The 20,726-nt window shown below is 45.5% G+C and overlaps 1 protein-coding gene across 1 annotated transcript; it reads left to right on the top strand.

Annotated features, from left to right (window-relative positions):
- The first annotated feature begins 5,672 nt into the window (after positions 1-5,672).
- Positions 5,673-19,806, top strand: LOC309365062 (zinc finger protein RFP-like). The gene is made up of 7 exons (XM_081903194.1): positions 5,673-6,126; positions 6,985-7,080; positions 8,037-8,255; positions 9,411-9,433; positions 10,053-10,171; positions 10,535-10,567; positions 18,350-19,806. Exons 1-7 carry the CDS (start codon positions 5,701-5,703, stop codon positions 18,877-18,879), a joined length of 1,446 nt encoding a protein of 481 aa, XP_081759320.1. The 5' UTR covers positions 5,673-5,700; the 3' UTR covers positions 18,880-19,806.
- The last annotated feature ends 920 nt before the right edge of the window (positions 19,807-20,726 follow it).

Here is a 20,726-nt window from a genome sequence, read left to right as displayed (position 1 = left end):
CAACCCTGCATCTGGTTTACCTCAGCACAGCGCGGGAACGTACCTGCCAATCAAACGCCGCTGAGGTAAACCAGGTGTTTGAGTGGAAGAGCTGCCGCCGCTCGCCCTCTTCATTCCGTCGCCATCACCAGGAGTCTTGGCTTCATGGCGGGTTCTGGCTTTGCGATATGGGTCGGATTTATGAGCCGGGGGCGGGGGGCGCATCCAGCCCCTGGGCCTTAGTTTACCGACCAAGAACAAAGGACAATAGTCCCACATCACGGAACACAGTAGTAAAAAACATCCTGTCTCCGTCACTTCCCACACTGTGGAGTGAAAACATACACCGTCATGTGATAGACAACAATCCCATGATTGCAAACATGGAGCAAGAATCCTAACAGGCTACCCATCTCTAGGAAGGTTAGAAAATGTTCCATAGGGAGCCCATCATCTGGTGAGACATACCTTACAATAACAGTGAGCTGATCAACATGGGACAGGACAGATAAACTGAAGTACTCTGCAGTTTTTAAATCCTCTAAAATTGAGCCTCTTACTTTAAATGCCATCATTTGGATAAATTCATCACATATTGTTTTAGAAAGGTAGGACGTGACACCTGAGCCTCCATTTCCAAATTCTTTTATATGGTTTGCTAGAAAAGGATCAAATTTTGCAATAAGTTCAAGTTGTTGTTTAGTCATTTAGTCGTGTCCGACTCTTCATGACCCCATGGACCAGAGCACGCCAGGCACTCCTGTCTTCCACTGCCTCCCACAGCTTGGTCAAACTCATGTTAGTAGCTTCGAGAACACTGTCCAGCCATCCAGTGGCGTAGCGTGGGGAGTGCAGGGGGGGCCGGCCGCACCAGGCGCAACATCTGGGGGGGGCGCGCTCGCCGCCTCCGGAGTCGCCAAAGAGCCTCGGGCGCAGGCTGTAGCAGAGCCCCATGTCTCGCGGAACTGACGAGCTGTGGGGTTAGGGGCGCAAATTACTTGCCTTGCCCCTGGTGCTGACAACCCACGCTACGCCGCTGCAGCCATCTTGTCCTCTGTCGTCCCCTTCTCCTTGTGCCCTCCATCTTTCCCAGCATCAGGGTCTTTCCTAGCGAATCTTCTCTTCTCATGAGGTGGCCAAAGTATTGGAGACTTAGCTTCAGGATCTGTCCTTCCAGTGAGTTCAAGTAATCCAATGTAATTCCTGTTGTGGGGAGAACCAAATCTTTCCTCATCTCCTCTGAAGGTAAGCCATGCTCTGCCAGAGCTATTATGCCTGCAACAACTCATTCAAGAACATGTTTCCAGTGCTGCCATTCATTATGTGTCTGTTCTGCTAGTTGACAGTCAATTGTTGAGCCACCTTTTCTTCTTGTAAGATATGCTACTGAAGCTGTTCTATGGTCTTCAGAGTTTTCATGACTTGGAACTAAATAGGTGTTGCGCCAATCAGAAAATCCATCTGATGATAATGGCGTGGAAGAATTTGAAAAGAGTTTGCACACAAAACCAGTTTCTGGTTGATACGGAAGGAGCAAGGGGGGGGTACCCATCCTTCCCCAGCGCTTCCTGAAGGGGCCCGAGGCGATGACCTCTATAGTGACCAGCCTGGCCTCGAACCTTCAGCCCCCACACCGTTGCACAAGCACCACACTATACCCCTGCCTTGCCTTATGAATAAAAGGCTCCCTTTCCTGTCTTCACGCGGGCGGAATAAGCCCCATCTTTTCTATATCTTCCTCCTTCCTATTTCCAACGTGAGTCGACCGTATTACATTGTATCCCCATTCACAAAACGGGCCGCGCCTTAGCCAATCACAGCCGTGCATTCATCCTGCAGGAGCTAGCTCAAGGAGCTCTTGCACGCCTCATTGAACCTACTGACAAGTTGCTGACGGCCCCCCGCTGCGAGAACAATGGAATCGAAACCCCGGACCTCGTAAAACTGTCAAATTCGGAACCTTTACAAATTCATATAAAATCAACCGTAACTCCGATTTCTTTGCTTTTGGTGTCGTTCAACTCAGTTCCCTTTGGACACCATGATGCTACCCCTACCCCATAATCCCCGAGACGACAGGTCACGTACACAGGAACTTCTTAATCCTGTCAGATCGTTCTGCCTAGCCCTTCCTCTGGGCAATGCCAGGTGGCAGACGATGCATATCACTGGCCCATTGTCCCGCCACCACCGGTACTCAGGAGATGTTTATTTGTGCATATCTCTCACTCTGCATATTTCCCCCTCCCTTATCTCAAATGTTAATTAGTGCAACCCCACCTTTTCTTTAATATATTCATGACGTGTATAATGTAATCATGATGCAACCCATGAAACCCAACCTTCTCATAATGTATTCATGACGTTTCTTGCACTGTATTCTGGGACTTGGAGGGAACTTTTAAAAGTTTATGTCACCCCATACTCAGGGTTCAATCTCGTCTTGAACCTGTTGCGCAATAAACTCGGATCTCCGCATCTTGCTCCCGTCTCCGGCTGAGCTTATTTCTTCCGCTAGGACCCGCGGACTCTGTCCGATGAACCGGGTGGCAGGGCAACTCCGCACCCGGGATTTTTCCGTAACATGGTGAATATACTAACCATTCTCTAACCAGTAACCAGTATACTAACCATTCTCTAACCAGTCGTGTCTCTATCGGACACGACTAAACGACTAAACAACGACAACATGACTGTAAACGTCTTCATAAACAACCTGGTTCCAAACAGTTTGACTGAGATTACATACTGACTCTGCCCACAACTGAGGCAGACTGACTCTGACTGAAATCTTACTGAGAACACAGAGAGAAAATGGCTGCTCTTATAAGGAGAATGAGTCACCTGTCAGAGTGACTCAACAGGTGAATAACAGAGTGACTCAACAGTTAGCAGTTAGGCCTGAATAACTTTAGCAGGCCCAAATGACTGTGCAGTCCCAGCACTTCCCAGCCCGCTTTGCTGCTTCTGCTCTCATGTGCCTTTGTCACATGACAAGTTATTCAGGCCTAACTGCTAACATGACAAGTCCATGCTGCCTGATCATCTACAAACACTCTTTCATATTAGATAACAGGCACAACAGCTTGACTGACATTCAACTGAGCAGCACTGCAGTCTGCAGCTACATGCTACATGTTGCCACGCAACCAGTCCATGCAGATTGTAGGCACCCTAGACCAGTGTTTTTCAACCACTGTTCCGCGGCACACTAGTGTTGTGCCTGTTATCTAATATGAAAGAGTGTTTGTAGATGATCGGGCAGCATGGAGTGGGGCCCTAAGCTATAGCTTGTTTAGCTTCTATGTAAATCCGGCACTGGGTGTGGATCCTACGATGCAGCATCAGCGTTGCTCTGTAACTGAAGCTCTTCCCGCACTTGGGACACTCGCTCGGTTTCTCTTCCATGAGGCTGCTCTGATGCCTCCCTCAGATCTCTCGCTGGGGAAAGGCCTTCTCGCCCTCAGACTATTCACACAGTTCCTCTCCCATGTGCATCCTCTGGTGCTCAGCCAGGGTTGAATCTTGCTGGAAGCTCTCCCCGCACATGGGGCATTCGTAGGGATGTTCTTCGGCATTCAGCCTCCCCAGGACCCAAACTGTGCTGGCCGTTCCTCCCATAAGTTGAGGAGAGGGGCTTTTCACTAAAGGGAAGTTATGGGTGATTGCTGCATTCCTTTGTTTCCTGGTGTCCTTTGGACTCACCAGTGTGGTGTAGTGGTTAAGAGCAGTAGTCTCGTAATCTGGGGAACCGGGTTCGCGTCCCCGCTCCTCCACATGCAGCTGCTGGGTGACCTTGGGCCAGTCACACTCCTCTGAAGTCTCTCAGCCCCACTCACCTCACAGAGTGTTTGTTATGGGGGAGGAAGGGAAAGGAGAATGTTAGCCACTTTGAGACTCCTTAAAGGGAGTGAAAGGCGGGATATCAAATCCAAACTCTTCTTCTTCTTCTTTTGGTTTGCAATCTCACCTAACAAAGGAACGTTCCCCTGGGACATTCCCTCTGGCACAGCTTCCCCTGGGTGGGAATTCTCCATCTTGATCTCTCTCCTCTTACCTGCGGGTGACGGTGAAAACAAAAACATTTTTGTTATGTACTGAGTTGAATAGGATCCAAAATGCAGCAGTCTGATTGGTCCGCAGGAGCCACCCAATCCAGTTCCAGGTGGAAGTGAATCCACAACCTGATTGGCCTACAGGAGAATCCCGGAATTAGCCAATCACGTGCAGCCCATTGTGTAAATAATGTATATAAAGCAGATATTTGGGGGGAACTTTCATTCCTCCTCGCCACTATGAGCTGAATAAAGAGCATGAAATCCACTCTCGACTCCGAGTATATTTCAATTTTTTAAGCATTATGTGTCTGGGAAACGCCTAAGCAGGACCTGGGAACAAGATCCCCTCCCCTTCTAGAGTCTCCAGCAACCCCTATTGAGGAGCATAACTGCTTCAAACCACGGAGGCAGAGCATATAACCATCCAAAGTCTTATCCTCCAGGATTTTTATCTAATCCTCTCTTCCTCCATGTTTTTCAGCCATTGCAAGGGACCACACTTTATCAGGAATATAAGAAGACTTCACACTGTGTAGTAATATGGATGAATAACAATAGCCAAGATCGCACCAGGCATTCCTATCTAGGGAAGGAGCTCCATAACTTGCCTGCCGTACCACAGATGGTGCCTTCTGCCAGGCCAGCCCAATGGTCCATCGAAGTCAATATTGCCTCCACTGACTGGCAGCTGCTCTGCAGGGTCTTCAGGCAGGGGGCCTTGCCAACCATACCTGCAGATGTACCGGCCAGGGATGTCGGGAGAACTGGCGGAGGAAGGTGGGAGCGGGGGGGGTGCACAGCCGCGGGTGTCATCCCTGAGGGGGGTGACATTCAGTGTGCCGCCTGCCCGCAACTCGGACTCCCACTACTACCATGAGCCATCGGGGGAAGGGGGAGAGCTTCTTCGCCACTGGTAAAGCAGCACAGCAACTCCCCCTTCCCCCGACCCGACGGCTGGCGGTAGGCGTGGGAGTCGCGGGTGAGCAAAGCGCCATTGCCTGCCCCGCGCTTCCGACTGGAGGAGGCAGGCAGGAGAGAGGATGGGAAGGAGGCAGGTGAGCGGGAAGGGGAGAGGAAGGAAGTGGGGTTGGTGGGTGCGAACAGCCATCCCACGCATGGGAGGGCACCCTCCACACCCCAACCCCCTCGGGAGTGCGCCCACCCTGGGCATATGCGCCAACACTGGATGGGAGTTGTAGTTGTAAGCAAGCCGAGGGCACCAGGTTGGGAATGCTGAAAGCGTCTGTTTCAAACTGAAATTCTTTGCCAGCATGCTAAAAACGAATTAAGTTAAAATTAGCAAAAAGACTTTTCGGACTTTTCTTCACGGAATCAAGTCCCGTTTGCTATCCATTTAGGGCAGCAGCAGATTTTCTCCACTTCAAAAATGACAAGGAAGCCTATGAATGAAAATGTTACGGTATGAATACCACAACTTACTAGGTTTGTGTGGGTGTGTAATGAAAAGCATGGGAAGCTATCAAAATGGGGAAGCAGCATTCGCTGCTACTTGAAAAATATTCAGCAACTGCAAAGACCTGGAGACTTTAAAAAAAAATAAAAATTAAGATCACATGGTCACTGAGTTTGAGTCATTTCCAGGAAAGGAAACGCCCAGTGGCTGAAAACAGAGAAAGTGAAACTTAACTCACTTGAGGGAGCCATGGCTGCTTCTGGACGTCCCGTCCAGAATCTTTGCAAGGAAGCCACTTGCTCCATCTGCCTGGATTACTTCAAGGATCCAGTGATCATCGTAGAGTGTGGGCACAACTTCTGCCGATCCTGCCTGATCCTTTTCTGGGGGGAATCGGAGGCAGAGGCTTCCTGCCCTCAGTGCAGAAAAAGAGTCCAGAGAAGGAGCCTCATCCGCAACAGGCAACTGGCTAACGTGGTAGAAATAGCCCAGAATCTCAGCCTTCAAGAGGGAAAGGAGGAAGGAGGGAAAGGAGGAGTCTGCGAGGATCACCAGGAGCCCCTGAAGCTCTTCTGCAAAGTCCATGAAGCCCCCATCTGCCTGGTGTGCGACAAGTCAAAGGAACATGAAAATCACAAGGTGATTCCTCTGGAGGAGGCTTCGGAGGAATACAAGGTAGGAGATCCCTGGATCTTGAGGGGGAGAAATGGCTGTGGATTCTTCTTGGGAAATTTTCTTTTTAATTCTCAGGTCCAAAGTAGGCATGGCATGAATTGGTGGTTGTTTATTATGTAAAAAGCAGCCCAGGGGAAGCCTGAGGGCTCCTGGGATGACTGGGAGGAGGGAGTTGAATGTTGATATTTGCACCCCATCCGATTGCAAGAATCTCCTGATCTGATGTTTTGAGAAAAGAGGGGGCAGAAACTGCTCTTCTACTCTTCCGCTCCTGACTGACCTATGTAGTGACTAGATGGCCGAAGGGTGCTGTAACACTCCTACAAGCCAGTAGTTCTTTAGTTTGTAGTAGCTGTTAGAAATAAAAGGATTTTGCTTCACAGCTAGCTGGTGCTCACAATTCAGAGTTGTGGGTCCAGTGCACTGAGACCAGCTTTCCAGAATTGGAGGGTCTCTGAAAGTGCTCCAGTTGCCTAGCCCAGTCGGGGCAGAACCGGTTATTGAGCCCAGTCGCTGACATTGGTTGAAAGGTGTATCGACATTGAAGTCTTTCTCTCTGCCAGGGGGACAAAGGGATCTCCCTTGATATCCCTGAGTAGCATCTGCAAATACTAGGTAGAAGTCTGTAAGCAAGGGGTGACCTAAGTGGGTCCCTGAGCCCCACAGGGCTGGCACAGAAAAAAGGTAGCTGGTCCAGGGAGTCCTGGAAACAAAAAGGATGAAAACCTCTGGACTTTTATTTCCCCCAGTAAACTACTTTGCTATTGTAGCAAGGCCACTGGGCGCAAGAAGCCAGCATACTATACACCTCCTCTCTGTGTGTCTCAATCAAACCTGAGTTTACCCTTTTCTCTTCAGGAAGAGATCTGTCGCCGCCTGGAGATTCTGAGGAAAGAGAGAGAGGAAATTCTTGCCTATCTAGCAGCCCTGGACAAGGAATGCAAAGACCTCATTGTAAGTGCCACTCTTATTACTAGGGAGGGAACAAGCACTTGAAGAATCGAGTCAGGACTCAGAAGGGATGGGGAAATCTGCCCATTTCAGCTTCTCCCCATTTCTCATTTCTCCATATCAGTCTGTTTATTAATCTATTATTCTGAAAATAATAAGATGTTAGGGTAGCTACCTCCTTGTATAAATATTCTGATCTGTACTTTACCCTCATACATACATATTTTGTGAACATTACCTGGCTTCGTCAACCTTGAAAAATTCAGAGGTGTGAATTTCAAAGGATTGCTCTGTTTTGGTCTCCATATTTTTTCAGCAATAGCAAATTAGGTAAGTTTACCTTTGAGTGCCACTAAATAGAATTTATTTCCCCTTGTCCTTTATTTTGTGAATAGCAGTCAAGGAGACGCCTGAGGACTTGTGAGCTGAGAGAGTGGAAGCAATTCAATCCAGATCCTGATTTACCATAAATATTACTACAGAATTATCTTTCTAAATGTTGCTCTTGTTCATTTTTAGGAAACTCGGGCCATTTTGAACCTTTAAAGAAAACAGGGGAGCAATGGGGATGAACTCTGCACTTTGTCCTCCTCCTCCTGTTTCTGCTGCCTTCCTACACCTAAATGGCCCCAGTCTAAACTGAGGGGTGTTTTATGTCCATTAATGTTCTCTGAACAACTTTGAACTCTGGTTATACCATGCCCCAAAACATGCAGGGAATATCCATGGTTAGAAAAAAAGCTCCTTGCTTTAGGCTGTAGCTCTCTGGGAAGTAGAAGTCAACAGAAACAGCTATTCAGAGGGCTTCCCCTCAAAATAAAGGTTTACTTCTTTAGCCACTGGAGGTTTCATGTCTCTGAAAAATCAGAAGTGTCCTCCCTGTGAAATTCCCATCATGCTCTTCCTGATGTTTTGAAGGCTGAACACCTTCCACACTCAGACCTCCTCTTTTCTTGCAGAAATTAACAGAAACAGAGAGGCTGAAGACTGTGGAGAAGTTCAGAGAACTGCGCCAGTTCCTGGAAGAACAAGAAAAATGTCTGCTGACTCACGTGGAAGAGGTGGAGAAGGAGCTTGCAGGGAGAAGGGATGAGCAGCTGGCCAGACTCTCCTCTCTTGAGAGGATCATCCAGGAGATGGAGGAGAAGAGTCAGCAGCCAGCGAGTGAACTCCTGCAGGTAAGATGGTGGCAGGAACAGCCCAAGGCTCCAGGAAAAGGCTGCCTCCAATCCTTTATGTGCCCCTTTCATGTATGCAAGGAGCGCAGGTGTTGAGTTGATGGAGCCTCTAGTCAGGTTTGTAATGGACAGGAAGACCCAAGAGACCTGGGAAGCTTAACTCACCTGAATGCAGACTAGAGTTTCTTCTGTGTTCTTGATGGAACAGGAGGTGGTTTTCTGCTCTTCCATCTTGACAATGCTGCCTTCCTGCCCTTTGAGGGGCTTCACCAAGGATTCAGGTCTCCTTCTGACATGAGCCAGTCTCTTGGCCAAGCTTCTCTTCCTGTTTCCTCCACAACCTCTGGTTGATCCCCTTCACAATGGATCCAGATCAGCCCAAAATGGTGCTCAGTCACAGTGACCAAAGAGCAAGACAGAGGGACTCATCCAGACTGCTGCTTGTCCCACCCCTTTCCTCCAGGAAAACCCTCTTTTTACTGCTGAATGAGAGCAAACCTCAGCCAGGTTTTCTCTGGATTGATGTTTGCTTTGATGTTGCACTAAGGAGCAGGTTTTTCCTGAGGGAAAGCGGCAGGGCAAAGACAAAACCACTTGGACCCGTGTTTTCTGGGCACAGGAAAAGCAGAAGTGTGGATGAGCCCAAAGAAACACTGAACTGTTTTATTACCCCTTTGGAGGCATTTTATGCTGCAGGTGCTTTTTTAAATTTCCAATTGAAAAGTAGAATTTGAAATTTGGGGACTTCTAAGGAAGACAGTTTAGGACAGTGCCCTGGTAGGATTATCCTGTAGTCTTACTTCCGTCTGAATTGCACAATGCAAACTGGATTTAATAAATTATAATCTAAGACATGAGATGGGTTGAAATCTCCATAAATGTGAGATTCCCTTAAATGCTGGTGGATTTTCAAAAGGATTTTAAACAAGAATTGCAAACTGATGTGGAAATGTGGAGAACTTGATATTGGAAAAATTCACAATTTCAGACTGGGAAAATAAAAGCTATGAGAAACCAAAACTGGCCGATTCCGCCATTCCTACCCAAAACCTTGGCATGTGCCAGGCAGACTGACATCCCAGGGCCAGGGTCTGAGGGGGTCTTCCTAGTGTGGCCTGTGGTGTGCAGTGAATTCCCTTCTCTTTTTCCCTCTAGGATGTGAGGAGGACCTTGCAGAGGTAAGTGGATCTGGCTCATTTCCATTAGCATCACTCTTTGAAGCTGAGATGCAAAAACCTCAGACATGGCCCTCCAGGGGCTGCAGGGGGGAGACTGTAGGACTCACTCCCTGCGGCACCTCACAGGTAAAAGCAGGGCCCCCTCTTCTGAACTTGTAGCCCCCCAATTCTCCCCAGTGAATTAGCGCCATTTCCTTTGTGAGGTTTGGTTTTACTTTTGCCATGTGTATAATTTGTTTTGTATTGGCCAGAATGTCCTTTTGATGAATAATATGATTTGGTTGTGAATCTCTTTTCTTCCTCACCCCTTCTCTGGGGACATCTAGAGAAAGGAAATGTGTGCTGCACTCTCATCACCCTCAGACAATTCCTGCCCCTTGATACCATATGATTCTGCTTCTTCTTTGAATTGACATCAGTGGGGAGACCCAGAGGCCTGGGGTTGCTGTTTTGGCCCTTGGGGGTCTGGCTGAGGAGTCCGTAGTGAGGAAGAAACTCCCCACTCAGCGCCTGCCTGTCCCTCTAGGCTTCTTCCAGCTGACTTCCTCTCCACTCCTTTCTTTTCCTTTAACAGAAATCATGAGTTTGAATGGGCTGACATTGTTTTTCTTCTCACCAGGTATGAGAAAAGAGAGAGTCCAGCGAAGCCACTGCCTTTCCCTCCAGAGCTGAGGAACAGGATCTTGGAATCCTGTGATCTAAATCTCCTTGTGGAGGATGCAATGAAACAATTTAAAGGTAATGAATAATGGCTGCTAGGATTTCACACTGGGAATTCTGTTACTTCTTCAGAACTGAACATGCCAGGCTCTTATGGCATGGAATTGAGTAACCCCAGGATACCTTCCTTCTTGGTGCTCCAGCCTTCATTTCCTGTCCCCCAGAATGGCCCATGTATATTGTGACGTTTTCAATTATATGGAACCTCCTTTTCCTTTTGGTTACCTGTCTACACAATCTGGGGTTGTCCTTCTGGAGGTTTTCCTGCTCTGAATGGAGTCAATTCAAGGATGCTACATTATGAAGTGTTACTTTTGTATGGAGATTTATTTCAGCTGGAAGAGTGTTGCCCTTACGCTTTATATCTTTTTGCTTTCTCAGATGCTGTGTTATACAGAAAGCAGATTCAGAAAGGTAAGTTTCTGCATTGTTCAAATCGTTCTAGGGGAGGAACAATTTGACAGGAGGGATTGGGACTGATATTTCATGGGTGTTGAACCGTCTGTTCTGGGTTTGAAGGCTTGGACTGGGGGCAGAGCTTGTCCCTGCAAAGAACCTGCATACCAGTCTGAGTTCCATTCCTGCCTATAGACTAGTATCCTGGTTTCACCCTTGATTTTACAGATTTTGCTTTCTTTCATAAAATCTATATACTGCTTCTTAGAGCCTTACAATATCTTACAAAAGCCCTTAAGGAGAATCCTGCAGGGTCAGTCCAATGCCCATCTTGTCAGGTTCTCATGTATAAGGAATCTCTCTTACATTTTGTTTTCCTTCCACACAATCTGGAGAGGTTCTTTTGGGGCTTCTCTAGATTTGCTTGGATTTCCCCCTCGTGAAGTGTGTTAAAAGGGGCACCTGCCAGCACCCAGTCCCTCCTCCACCTTCAATCCAGGCTGGCTGGTCTCCCAGCAGCAGAGCAAGGCCTGAGCCGCCCTTTCCTCAGTTTCAACCTCATCAGCCATTTCTCTTGCTTCAGCCATCCCTATCTCCTCAGAGTTCCCACTGTTCTTATGAGATCAGCCCCATTCCATGAGGGAGGACTCCCCATTGCACGAGACCCTTGGAATTACATGGCAAAGCTCTGCAGCTTCTTCCTCTGCAATCTGGTTTGTCAACATGCTTGGAAATTCCATTTTCAACATCTTCTTCCCACCAGTTCACTTGGGGCAGATGTTAAACCTTCCTCCAGCCCTCCAGTACAGAGCCCCATTTCATTCGTGGATTTTGAATGATTTATTCTGCCATTTTCTAGAATGGTTTACCATTTCTGATATTCCCATGGAATCATGGAATAGTAGATTATTTAGTCCAGCTCCCTGCAATGCAGGAATCACAGCTAAACACGTTAGTTGTTTTAATTCCTTAGGCCTACAGTTGTTATCTTTGCAATTCTTTGTTCTATGACTTCATCTTTTGCTTGATATAAGGAAACAAGAGGAACTTCCGGGTTAGCGCCTCCGATAATGGCTGAACTCCTCTGATCGGGAGGAATTTGCTTCATGGAAATTAGGGTCTGGCCGCCACGGCGAAGGCGGGGACCCATCAAAAATCACAGGTGGGAGAAGCCTGTGAACGTGGGATTCGGCTGGCACCTTTTGCGCCTCCCCTACTCACGGGGAAACCTGGTTTCGGGGATCCGGAGCGACGTGGGGTGAGTGGCGCGGTGCTTCGAATTGACTGCTTCTTTCATGGAGTGAAGCCGCATTGCTGTTGCCGGAGAGCGCTGACTTTTTCCTCTGGACAATTTGATCTTAAAACAACTACCCGTGAGTAGAACGGAAAATTGGATTTTTAAACGTCTTAATTTGGCACCGAAACGGGGAGGTTTCAAACAGGAAGTCCGCCTTCCCCTTTTGTAAATAGACTGAAGCAAAGAGACTGCAAACTAAAGTCTTGGAAAGTCTTTCATAAAGGATTAAACTTCCATCGGCTAAACCATCAAGCCCCCCTTGGAAGCAGGAGAAGAGGGGGGAAATTTTAGATCGCGTAAAGCCTGCAGGAGAGAGTGAAGAAAGTCAAATCACCACCGCTCTGAACCTGGAAACGGGCTGCTAGTAAGACTGAAGTCTTGGATATGCTCATTGACTGTGAATAGATTGTTTGCTGACAGTAAGTCAAAGAAGAGAAATACATTGTTTCCATTGTCTCCTTCTGCGTTTAAAAAGGAGTAAAAGTAATTGAAAATTGAAACTAACTTTATTGTTTGAACTGTGCTTAAAAGGATTGATACAAATAGAAATTGTTTCCCCCTAGAGGAAGCCTTTGAAATTGTTACATGAGCTGAGCTGGGGAATTTCCACCTGCAAGATAAAACTGTGAGAATCTGGGATTGACCTTGGACCGTTAAGAATGTTGACAGAAGAAGCCTTAGTGGTTGCATTTTGTAAGATTAATGATTCACTGGAACAGCTCCATAAGAAGACGGATGCGAGGACTATAAAAATTGATAACTTGGAACAAAAAGTGACTAATTTGGGACAAAAAGTGAATATTAACACATAAATTATCCAGGAATTGATACAGGGATCTATTTTGACATGGCAAATTGAGGAGAAGGCGGGGGAGAAAGTTGTGGTTGTGGAACCTAAAGTTGCACAAGTGGAGAGGGAGAGAGCCCCAGCCTTACAGATGCAATTTGATGATTATAAGTTAATGCCTTTTAAGACTGAATTCAGAGAAAGTCAGACTTTGAGGATTGGAGCCCCGCTTGGACTGGAGAAGGAAAGTTGGATAGATCCCTTCATGCAGGGATTTATTGACTTTTGGGACCTGGATTTGGGTCAGGAGGAGACTGGAGTTGTGGGGACCGCCAGACTCGGAGGAACTTTGAAACACGACTGGAAATATCTTTTGAATTTCAGTTTTAACTATGGAGATTTGGCTGACTTGTCGAGAAGGAATAAAAACATTACTAGATGGGAATTTCCCCGAAATCTACTTTTCAGAATCAAAGGAAGGAAAATTAGAACAAGATCAGGAGAAGACAAAGTAAAGTGCATGTATAAATATGAAGAAGACTTGCAGAAGGGACTTGGAAAAGAGTTAAGAGCCTCGGACAGAAGATCACCAGGTTGATGGGCTATATGGAATTGACGGAAATACTGAAGAAACCAGAGGCCTTTCTCCTGGGCATGGTCGGCCAATTGGTGCAAAAAAAGGGCAGAACTTTCTTTATGTATGCTACAACAGCAGCAAGAATACTCATCGTGAAGTATTGGAAGACACAAGATCTACCCACCCGGGAAGAATGGCAGATGAAGGTGATGGACTACATGGAACTGGCGGAAATGACTGGCAGAATCCGAGACCAGGGAGAGGAGTCGGTGGAAGAAGATTGGAAGAAATTTAAAGTTTATTTACAGAAACATTGTAAAATTAAGGAATGTTAGAAGGATGTTGGAATGAAGTAATGTGGTTTTAGCAGAAATGCTATAAAGGATTAAGAAAAAATAGATTGTTAAATGGGGAAAGGAGGGAAAGTAAAGTTACAATATATTAAGATAAAATAGAGGACAAAAATAGGAAAAGATGGAAAGGACTTGCTGAAATAGCTAACTGAACTAGAATACAAAAAAAGGGAGGTGTGAGGAGGTTAAGGAAACAAGCAAATGAAAGATAAATTATGGAAGATTTATTGTGTGTGTGTGTGTGTGTGTGTGTGTATATATATATATATGCAGGCTTTGGTGTCCTCGGGTGTCTTCCCGTGTAAAAGTTGGGGTGTCTAGGCGACGTTTCGACGAGGTCTCACTCGTCATCTTCAGGCTGGTGCTTTCGGCTTCTTGTTACTGGAACAGAGCAGGATCTCAGTGTTTGAGTTCCTATAAATACTGTTGAGGGGGTGTGGTGTATAGCCTCCAATGTTCTGGGCAGAGAGGAAGTTCCCAGGCTAGTGTGCCTTTTCTTCTTTTGTTCCTTAATTACTTGAGGGATATCTTGAGTGATTTCTTGAGTGATATCCTGAGTACCACTTAGGTGGGTCATTAGGTGTGGATTAGTTGCTAAAGTCTTTGTGTCTTGACCTCTTGAACTTTGTGAAGAGTTTTTCTGAGAAGATGGCTGTACTGCACTTAGTTGTGCTCTGGCTTGGCTTCGTGTATAGGGGCGAGCTGTGGTTTTGTGGCCTGTGTCAGCCAGATCTGTGTAGGGATTGCAGGGGGGTGCAGCATCCGGAGGTGCCACCATGGTTTGGCTACTGGATGGTGTCTGTAATTTATCTGTGGAGAGGGTCTGGGTTTGGGTCTGGTGTGGTTGATTGGTGATGGCGTTCTGTGTGCCTCTGGATCTGGTGTCAGTTTTTGTGGGGAGGGCTAATTTCCAGATGTCTGGCAAGCGGGATGTGTCGTCACGCTTGTTCATGTTGTGAAGCCAAGCCAGAGCACAACTAAGTGCAGTACAGCCATCTTCTCAGAAAAACTCTTCACAAAGTTCAAGAGGTCAAGACACAAAGACTTTAGCAACTAATCCACACCTAATGACCCACCTAAGTGGTACTCAGGATATCACTCAAGAAATCACTCAAGATATCCCTCAAGTAATTAAGGAACAAAAGAAGAAAAGGCACACTAGCCTGGGAACTTCCTCTCTGCCCAGAACATTGGAGGCTATACACCACACCCCCTCAACAGTATTTATAGGAACTCAAACACTGAGATCCTGCTCTGTTCCAGTAACAAGAAGCCGAAAGCACCAGCCTGAAGATGACGAGTGAGACCTCGTCGAAACGTCGCCTAGACACCCCAACTTTTACACGGGAAGACACCCGAGGACACCAAAGCCTGCATGCCTGTACCCGTGAAAATCTACGAAAGCATATATATATATATATATATATATATATATATATATATATATATTGTGATATGATGTTCTGTTTTTCTGTTTAATATGCTGTTTTCTATTTTTTCTCTTTGTAATCTTTTAAATCTTAATAAATACTATTTAAAAAAAAGGAATTGATGGAAATGACTGGCAGAATCCGAAACCAGGGAGAAGAGACGGTGGAAGAATATTGGAAAAAGTTTAAAATTTATATATGGAAATAATGTAAAATTAATGAGTGTTAGAAAAATGTTGGAAGGGAATTATATGGCTTTAAGGAAGGAATTAAGTATAAATAAGTATCATAGTATTAATGGAAAACAAGGTTAAAATATGTTAAGATAATCACATGACAGAAAATAGAGAACGATGGAAAGGAGTTGCTGAAATAATTAATAGAAATGGAATACAAAAAGGGAGGTGAGAGGAGGTTCGATGAAACAAGGGAATGAAAGAGAGGATATTGAGATGGTATGATGTATGTTTTTTGAACTGTTTTTGCTTTCGTTTTGTTTCACGTGCTAATGTTAATGTTGTGTTGTGTATTGCTTATATATTGTACTGTATTGTTTTTTCTTTTGCTTTTCTTTTGCTTTTCTATTTCTTTTCTTTTCTCCTTTTTGTAAGGTTTAAAAGTAATAAATATTATTTTATAAAAAAAAAAAGATATAAGGAATCAAGAGATGCTATGTTATGGTGATGTTTTGTAAAAAAGATTTTCTTTGAGCTATTGCAGTGTAGCCCATGAAGCTTGTCCTTTTGGTTCCTCAGATGTTCAGTCATTCAGAAATCTCCAGAGAGATAAATTTCACATGGAGACCCCAATTCACAGGAGGGGTGGGGACTAGAGTTTCATGGGGGGGTCAAGAGTCTCTTCTGCCCTGTTGAGAACCATCCACAGCTTGACTCTAGCCCTGCTGTTTGTACCACAAAGGCAGAGAGGGTGGACTTGAAGGTGCAGAAGGGGGAGAGACTGAGCAAGGAAGAGTTTTATTTCTGCCTAGAGAGAGTTGGGTTGATTTTCCATGCCACCTTTTTCAGGCCTAGTTGCCACATGTCCTCTTTTCCCCAGATACGTCTTCTTTTTTCAGGAATAAAATTTCTGCTGGGCACATGTTTAAAATTTGGCAGAATATCCCAATATTCTTTCTTTCTTTTTCTTTTTCTTTTGGTTTACAGTAACCCATGAAATGTTTTCTAGTGTGTTAGACTCAGATCTAAGGCACCTGGCTAAACTTATCTGCAGCAGAGAATCGTGACAGAGCAGCATCTTAAGCTAGCAAAATCCCTTCTCTTGTGGCTGAACTAAAAGGACGCTGGCTCAGTTACAAGATCTTGGAGGAGTTTGGGAGGGCAAGAGTTAATATCCCCCTGCCCTTCATAATACCCAGTATAAATGACTGGCAGGTTAAAATGATAAATTATGCGGAGCTTGATAGAATATCAGGAAGATTAAGGGACCAAGACGAACAGAAATTTCATGATAATTGGAAGAAATATTTAATGTATATGGAATCTAAATCTCAGGTGACACTGGCGGGGTTGAAATAACTCTAACAGCGGGAAAGGCTTATGTAAAAGAGTTAAAAAGTACGTGATTATATAATTTATTCGATACTTACCTAAGAGGTGGAGGGAAGTCCAAGGCTCAGTTGAGATTAACTCAGTTATGTATTTTATCTATGATTTGTGAAGTGGATATAATTTGTATAAGGTATGTGGTGGATTTTTTGTTTATGTTTTTTCTGTATATATGTGCAAATATGAATAAAAATTTATAAGATTAAAAAAAAAATATCCCCCTGCCCTTCAGGGGAGTCCATATGCAGATGTTAAACAGTTTAATAAATTGTTCTGTGCACACTTATGTTCACCAAGATGTGAACATGAGCCCAAATACTTTCATGTGGCAAGCGAGGGAGCAATAGGTATTCTTTTTCTTTTTTTGTTGAAACTTAAGAACATTGCTACTAGCAATATGGGACACAGGTGGCGCTGTGGTCTAAACCACAGAGCCTAGGGCTTGCCGATCAGAAGGTTGGCAGTTTGAATCCCCACTACGGGGTGAGCTCCCGTTGCTCGGTCCCAGCTGCTGCCAACTTAGCAGTTAGAAAGCACATCAAAGTGCAAGTAGATAAATAGGTACTGCTCCAGCGGGAAGGTAAACGGCGTTTCCGTGCGCTGCTCTGGTTCGCCAGAAGCGGCTTAGTCATGCTGGCCACATGACCCGGAAGCTGTACGCCGGCTCCCTCGGCCAATAAAGCGAGATGAGCGTCGCAACCCCAGAGTCGGCCACGACTGGACCTAACGGTCAGGGGTCCCTTTACCCTTTACCTTTACTAGCAATATATCACAGCTTGTATAGCCTACATAGAGTAGGTGTATTTAAAATGAGAGTCGTCATAGCAATCTGTAGTTAAAAGTAGAAGTTGGCCAATGTGTCCTCTTTCTTGCTCTTCAAAATAGGGCAGCCCTACACTTGCCTATCATGACTGTCTGGTAACCTTTTGAGTTATCCCCCTCTTCCCCCAGGGAACTAGTCTTATGGTATATATTAAATCCAAAAGAGAAGCATGGAATAAGCAGTCCTTTGTACAATTGCCCTGCCATCTGCCTCCTCTTCCCTGGCGGCAAGGCCTAAACTTCCAAGATGGCGGGGAGGAAGGAAAGGAGAGACCAAGTGGGTGAGAGAGATGGAGAGCAGGAATAAACAGGCTCCCCACTTAACACAGTTTTGATTTGTGGGCACGAGGGCCCAGAACGTGACCCCCGGGAAAGTGAGGGGAGGCCTATATGTGTTTTTATGTTGTAGTTTTATGCTGTGAACCACCCTGAGACCTGTAGATGAAGGGCAGTAGGCAAATGTGATTATATTATTATTATTATTATTATTATTATTATTATTATTATTATTATTATTATAACAGGGGGGTCCTCATCTCCCAGCCCTACCCAGAGGTCCCCAAAGGCCAATTCCCACAGAGATTGTCAGAGGAAAGCAGCTTCTCTCCTCTCCTGCCTCCTCCAATTCTCCCCTCTTTCCCCTTAGATAACACAGAAGAGATGAGTAAAAGGTTTCCTGGGTGGTTTTTCCTCTTAGAAAATGCCTGGGTTGAGAGGAGGGCAGGAACAATATACATTGAATATAAGAAAGTAAAGGAAATTGATTTAAAAACCATCAAGGAAGATATTTATTCTGATGAGAGTCTGCAAGGAGAAGTCTCAGTCTAGCATGTGACGCAAAGAAATCCCCTTGATCTGAAAGGGAATCTGGGGTTTGGGGGTGTTTTTTATTTATTTATCAGGATGTCCATTTCTGTCTCTCAGCTGACTCTGCATATTCTTCTCTTTCCCTCATCTTCTCCCCAACAGCAAATGTGACTCTGGATCCAGACACAGCCCATCCCCAACTCATCCTGTCCGAGGATGGGAAAAGCGTGATACATGGAGACGAAGAGCAAGCCCTGCCTGATAATCCTGAGAGATTCAGCCACGAGTTTTGTGTGTTGGGGCATGAGGGGTTCACAGCAGGCAGACATTTCTGGGAAATCAATGTGGAAAGTGGGGAAGAGTGGTTTGTGGGGGTTGCCAGGAAGTCTGTGAGGAGAAAGGACTATTTTAACTTCAATCCTACGTGGGGGATTTGGGCTGTGTCAAAGTCTGTGGGGGATCTGGGAGGGGAGTACATGGCCTGCACCTCCCCTAAATACTCTCCTCTGTCCCTGTTTTGGGAGCCCAGGAGGATCCGGGTGACTCTGGACTATGAAGGGGGACGTGTGTCTTTTTCTGACGCTGACTCAGGAGCCGAACTCTACACGTTCTCAGGAGCCTCATTCTCAGGAGAGACCCTCCTCCCTTTCTTTTCTCTGAGGGGAAATAAAACCGACCTCAGTATCTCCTGAGGGGACTAAATCTGCCTCTCAGGCCCAGCAGGAGTTTCTCTCCAGACCACAGTGACTGACGTAAAAACCATTTACCCGCCAAGAGCAGGTTGGGCAGTTTTCCAAGGGCCCTTTGAGAGGATTCATTCCAGTCAAAATCAGCAAAAATAACAAAACAAAAATGGGTTGCTCTTGCTTTGCATTTTCCTTCCTTTTCCCAGAATTCCCTCTGCTGCTTCCTTCTTAGAGAGACAGTCACACTTTTAATAGTCCCAACAAATAATCTTATCCTCAAACAGGCTCCCTTACCTTCAATCTTCTTTTCCTTTTGAGATGTCTGATTTGGCAGAGCTCGAGACTCTTAACCCCAGGGATGTGGGTTTGAGCCCCACGAGGGGCAAACGTTTCCTGCACTGCAGGGGGTGGGACTAGATGACCCTCAACTCTGCAATTCTAGGAAACCTTCCTCTCCCCACAAGACCTCATGCAGCTGTTAAAATTCATGCATCATTGGATTAATAGATGACTGAAAAATGAACCCCTTCACCCACGTCAGGCAGGATAGTTCCTTGCTCTGGAGACCTTAGATGGGAAGAAAATGAAAAAGAAATTGAACCAGGGTATCAGCTTCAAATGCCCTCTGCAAATACAGCCTCTCCATCTCCACATTTTGACAGAAATAAACCTCCTTGCATTGAGTGGGGCTTCGGCCCAGTTCTATGTGTTTTGTGTGGATGCATTAACGTTCCTTATTTACATGGACATAGGAAGGGCTTCGTCCCTGTTCATTGGTTTGATTATGCTGCAATATATGAATATGTAATATTTAATGCTGTTTGGAACAAGGTATATAAACCCAAAGCCCCCAGGGCTCTGGGCCCAGGCTCTGGAAAACATTCCACTGGCTCTTTATTGCTCAGCAATAAATTTTTACTTTCTTTTTCTCCACTGCCGTGTCTGTCGATTCTTGAGCATATTTTGAGTGGGCAACAGGTATTCCTTATATCCTTGCTACAGTACCTGAGCTTGTTCCTTTCCTCCTCCCTTCCCATTCCCCTTTCCTTTTATGTCACCTATTTTGGCTTGTTTTTCATTGATTGGTGAAACTGCATTCTCATTTCCTCCGGTTAAATGTGTTTCGAGTGGATGCATTAACGTTCCTTATTTACAAGCTGGATTCTGTATATCGGGGCACCTAATGGGGTGTCCTCTTGATAGTGCTGGACTCCAACTCCCCTCTGACCCATCAGTATGGCCAGGGGTCAGAGAGGATGGGAGTTGCAGTCTGGCAGCTTCCAGAAGGGGCCCCATGGGCTGTCCTGCCTTATACATTTCTCAGGACACCATCCCTGTGTTCCTCAGCCCCCCCCCCCAAATACACAATGCTACCCCAAGGAGGGTCTTTTCGGCAGCAGGTGCATCTGATTTCTCTCCTGGGATACTAAGAGCTAGAAAAACAAATGCCTATGGAATTGACCCCTCAAAGATCAGACCGGACTCTCTCTGGCTCCACTATCAGGGCCGCTGACTACTTTTTTTAAAAAAATATATATTTATTAAGGTTTTACAAAACAAAAAAGGTTACATAATATATGACACACGAAATAAGAATAAAAAAAGAAAAACGAAATAAGAAAAATACAAAAATACAAGGAAAAAATTTCAAAATGCGAAATATTGAAGAAAAAAAAACACTTAAAAACAAATCCATCTTTTCATACCTTATACTTCCTTTACTTATTTCCCTGACTCCCTCACACCTCCCTTTTCTGTATTCCAATTCACATTATTTAGTTCAGCAAATCCTTTCCCTCTTTGTTTTAATCTTAATCCAATATCTTTACACATTATAACTTTATATTTTCATC

Source organism: Podarcis melisellensis (assembly GCF_964234715.1).
Source record: "Podarcis melisellensis genome assembly, chromosome: 2".
Taxonomy (NCBI): Eukaryota; Metazoa; Chordata; class Lepidosauria; order Squamata; family Lacertidae; genus Podarcis; species Podarcis melisellensis.
The sequence above is the reverse complement of the archived record's forward strand: the minus strand, read 5'-3'. Positions and strand labels throughout refer to the sequence as shown.

Bases quoted from the DNA above. Each gene is read 5' to 3' on its own strand.
- LOC309365062 (XM_081903194.1), top strand. From the start codon at position 5,701: ATGGCTGCTTCTGGACGTCCCGTCCAGAATCTTTGCAAGGAAGCCACT. The intron at 8,256-9,410 runs GTAAGATGGTGG...TTTTCCCTCTAG, and splicing joins CAGCGAGTGAACTCCTGCAG to GATGTGAGGAGGACCTTGCA. The intron at 10,172-10,534 runs GTAATGAATAAT...TTGCTTTCTCAG, and splicing joins TGCAATGAAACAATTTAAAG to ATGCTGTGTTATACAGAAAG.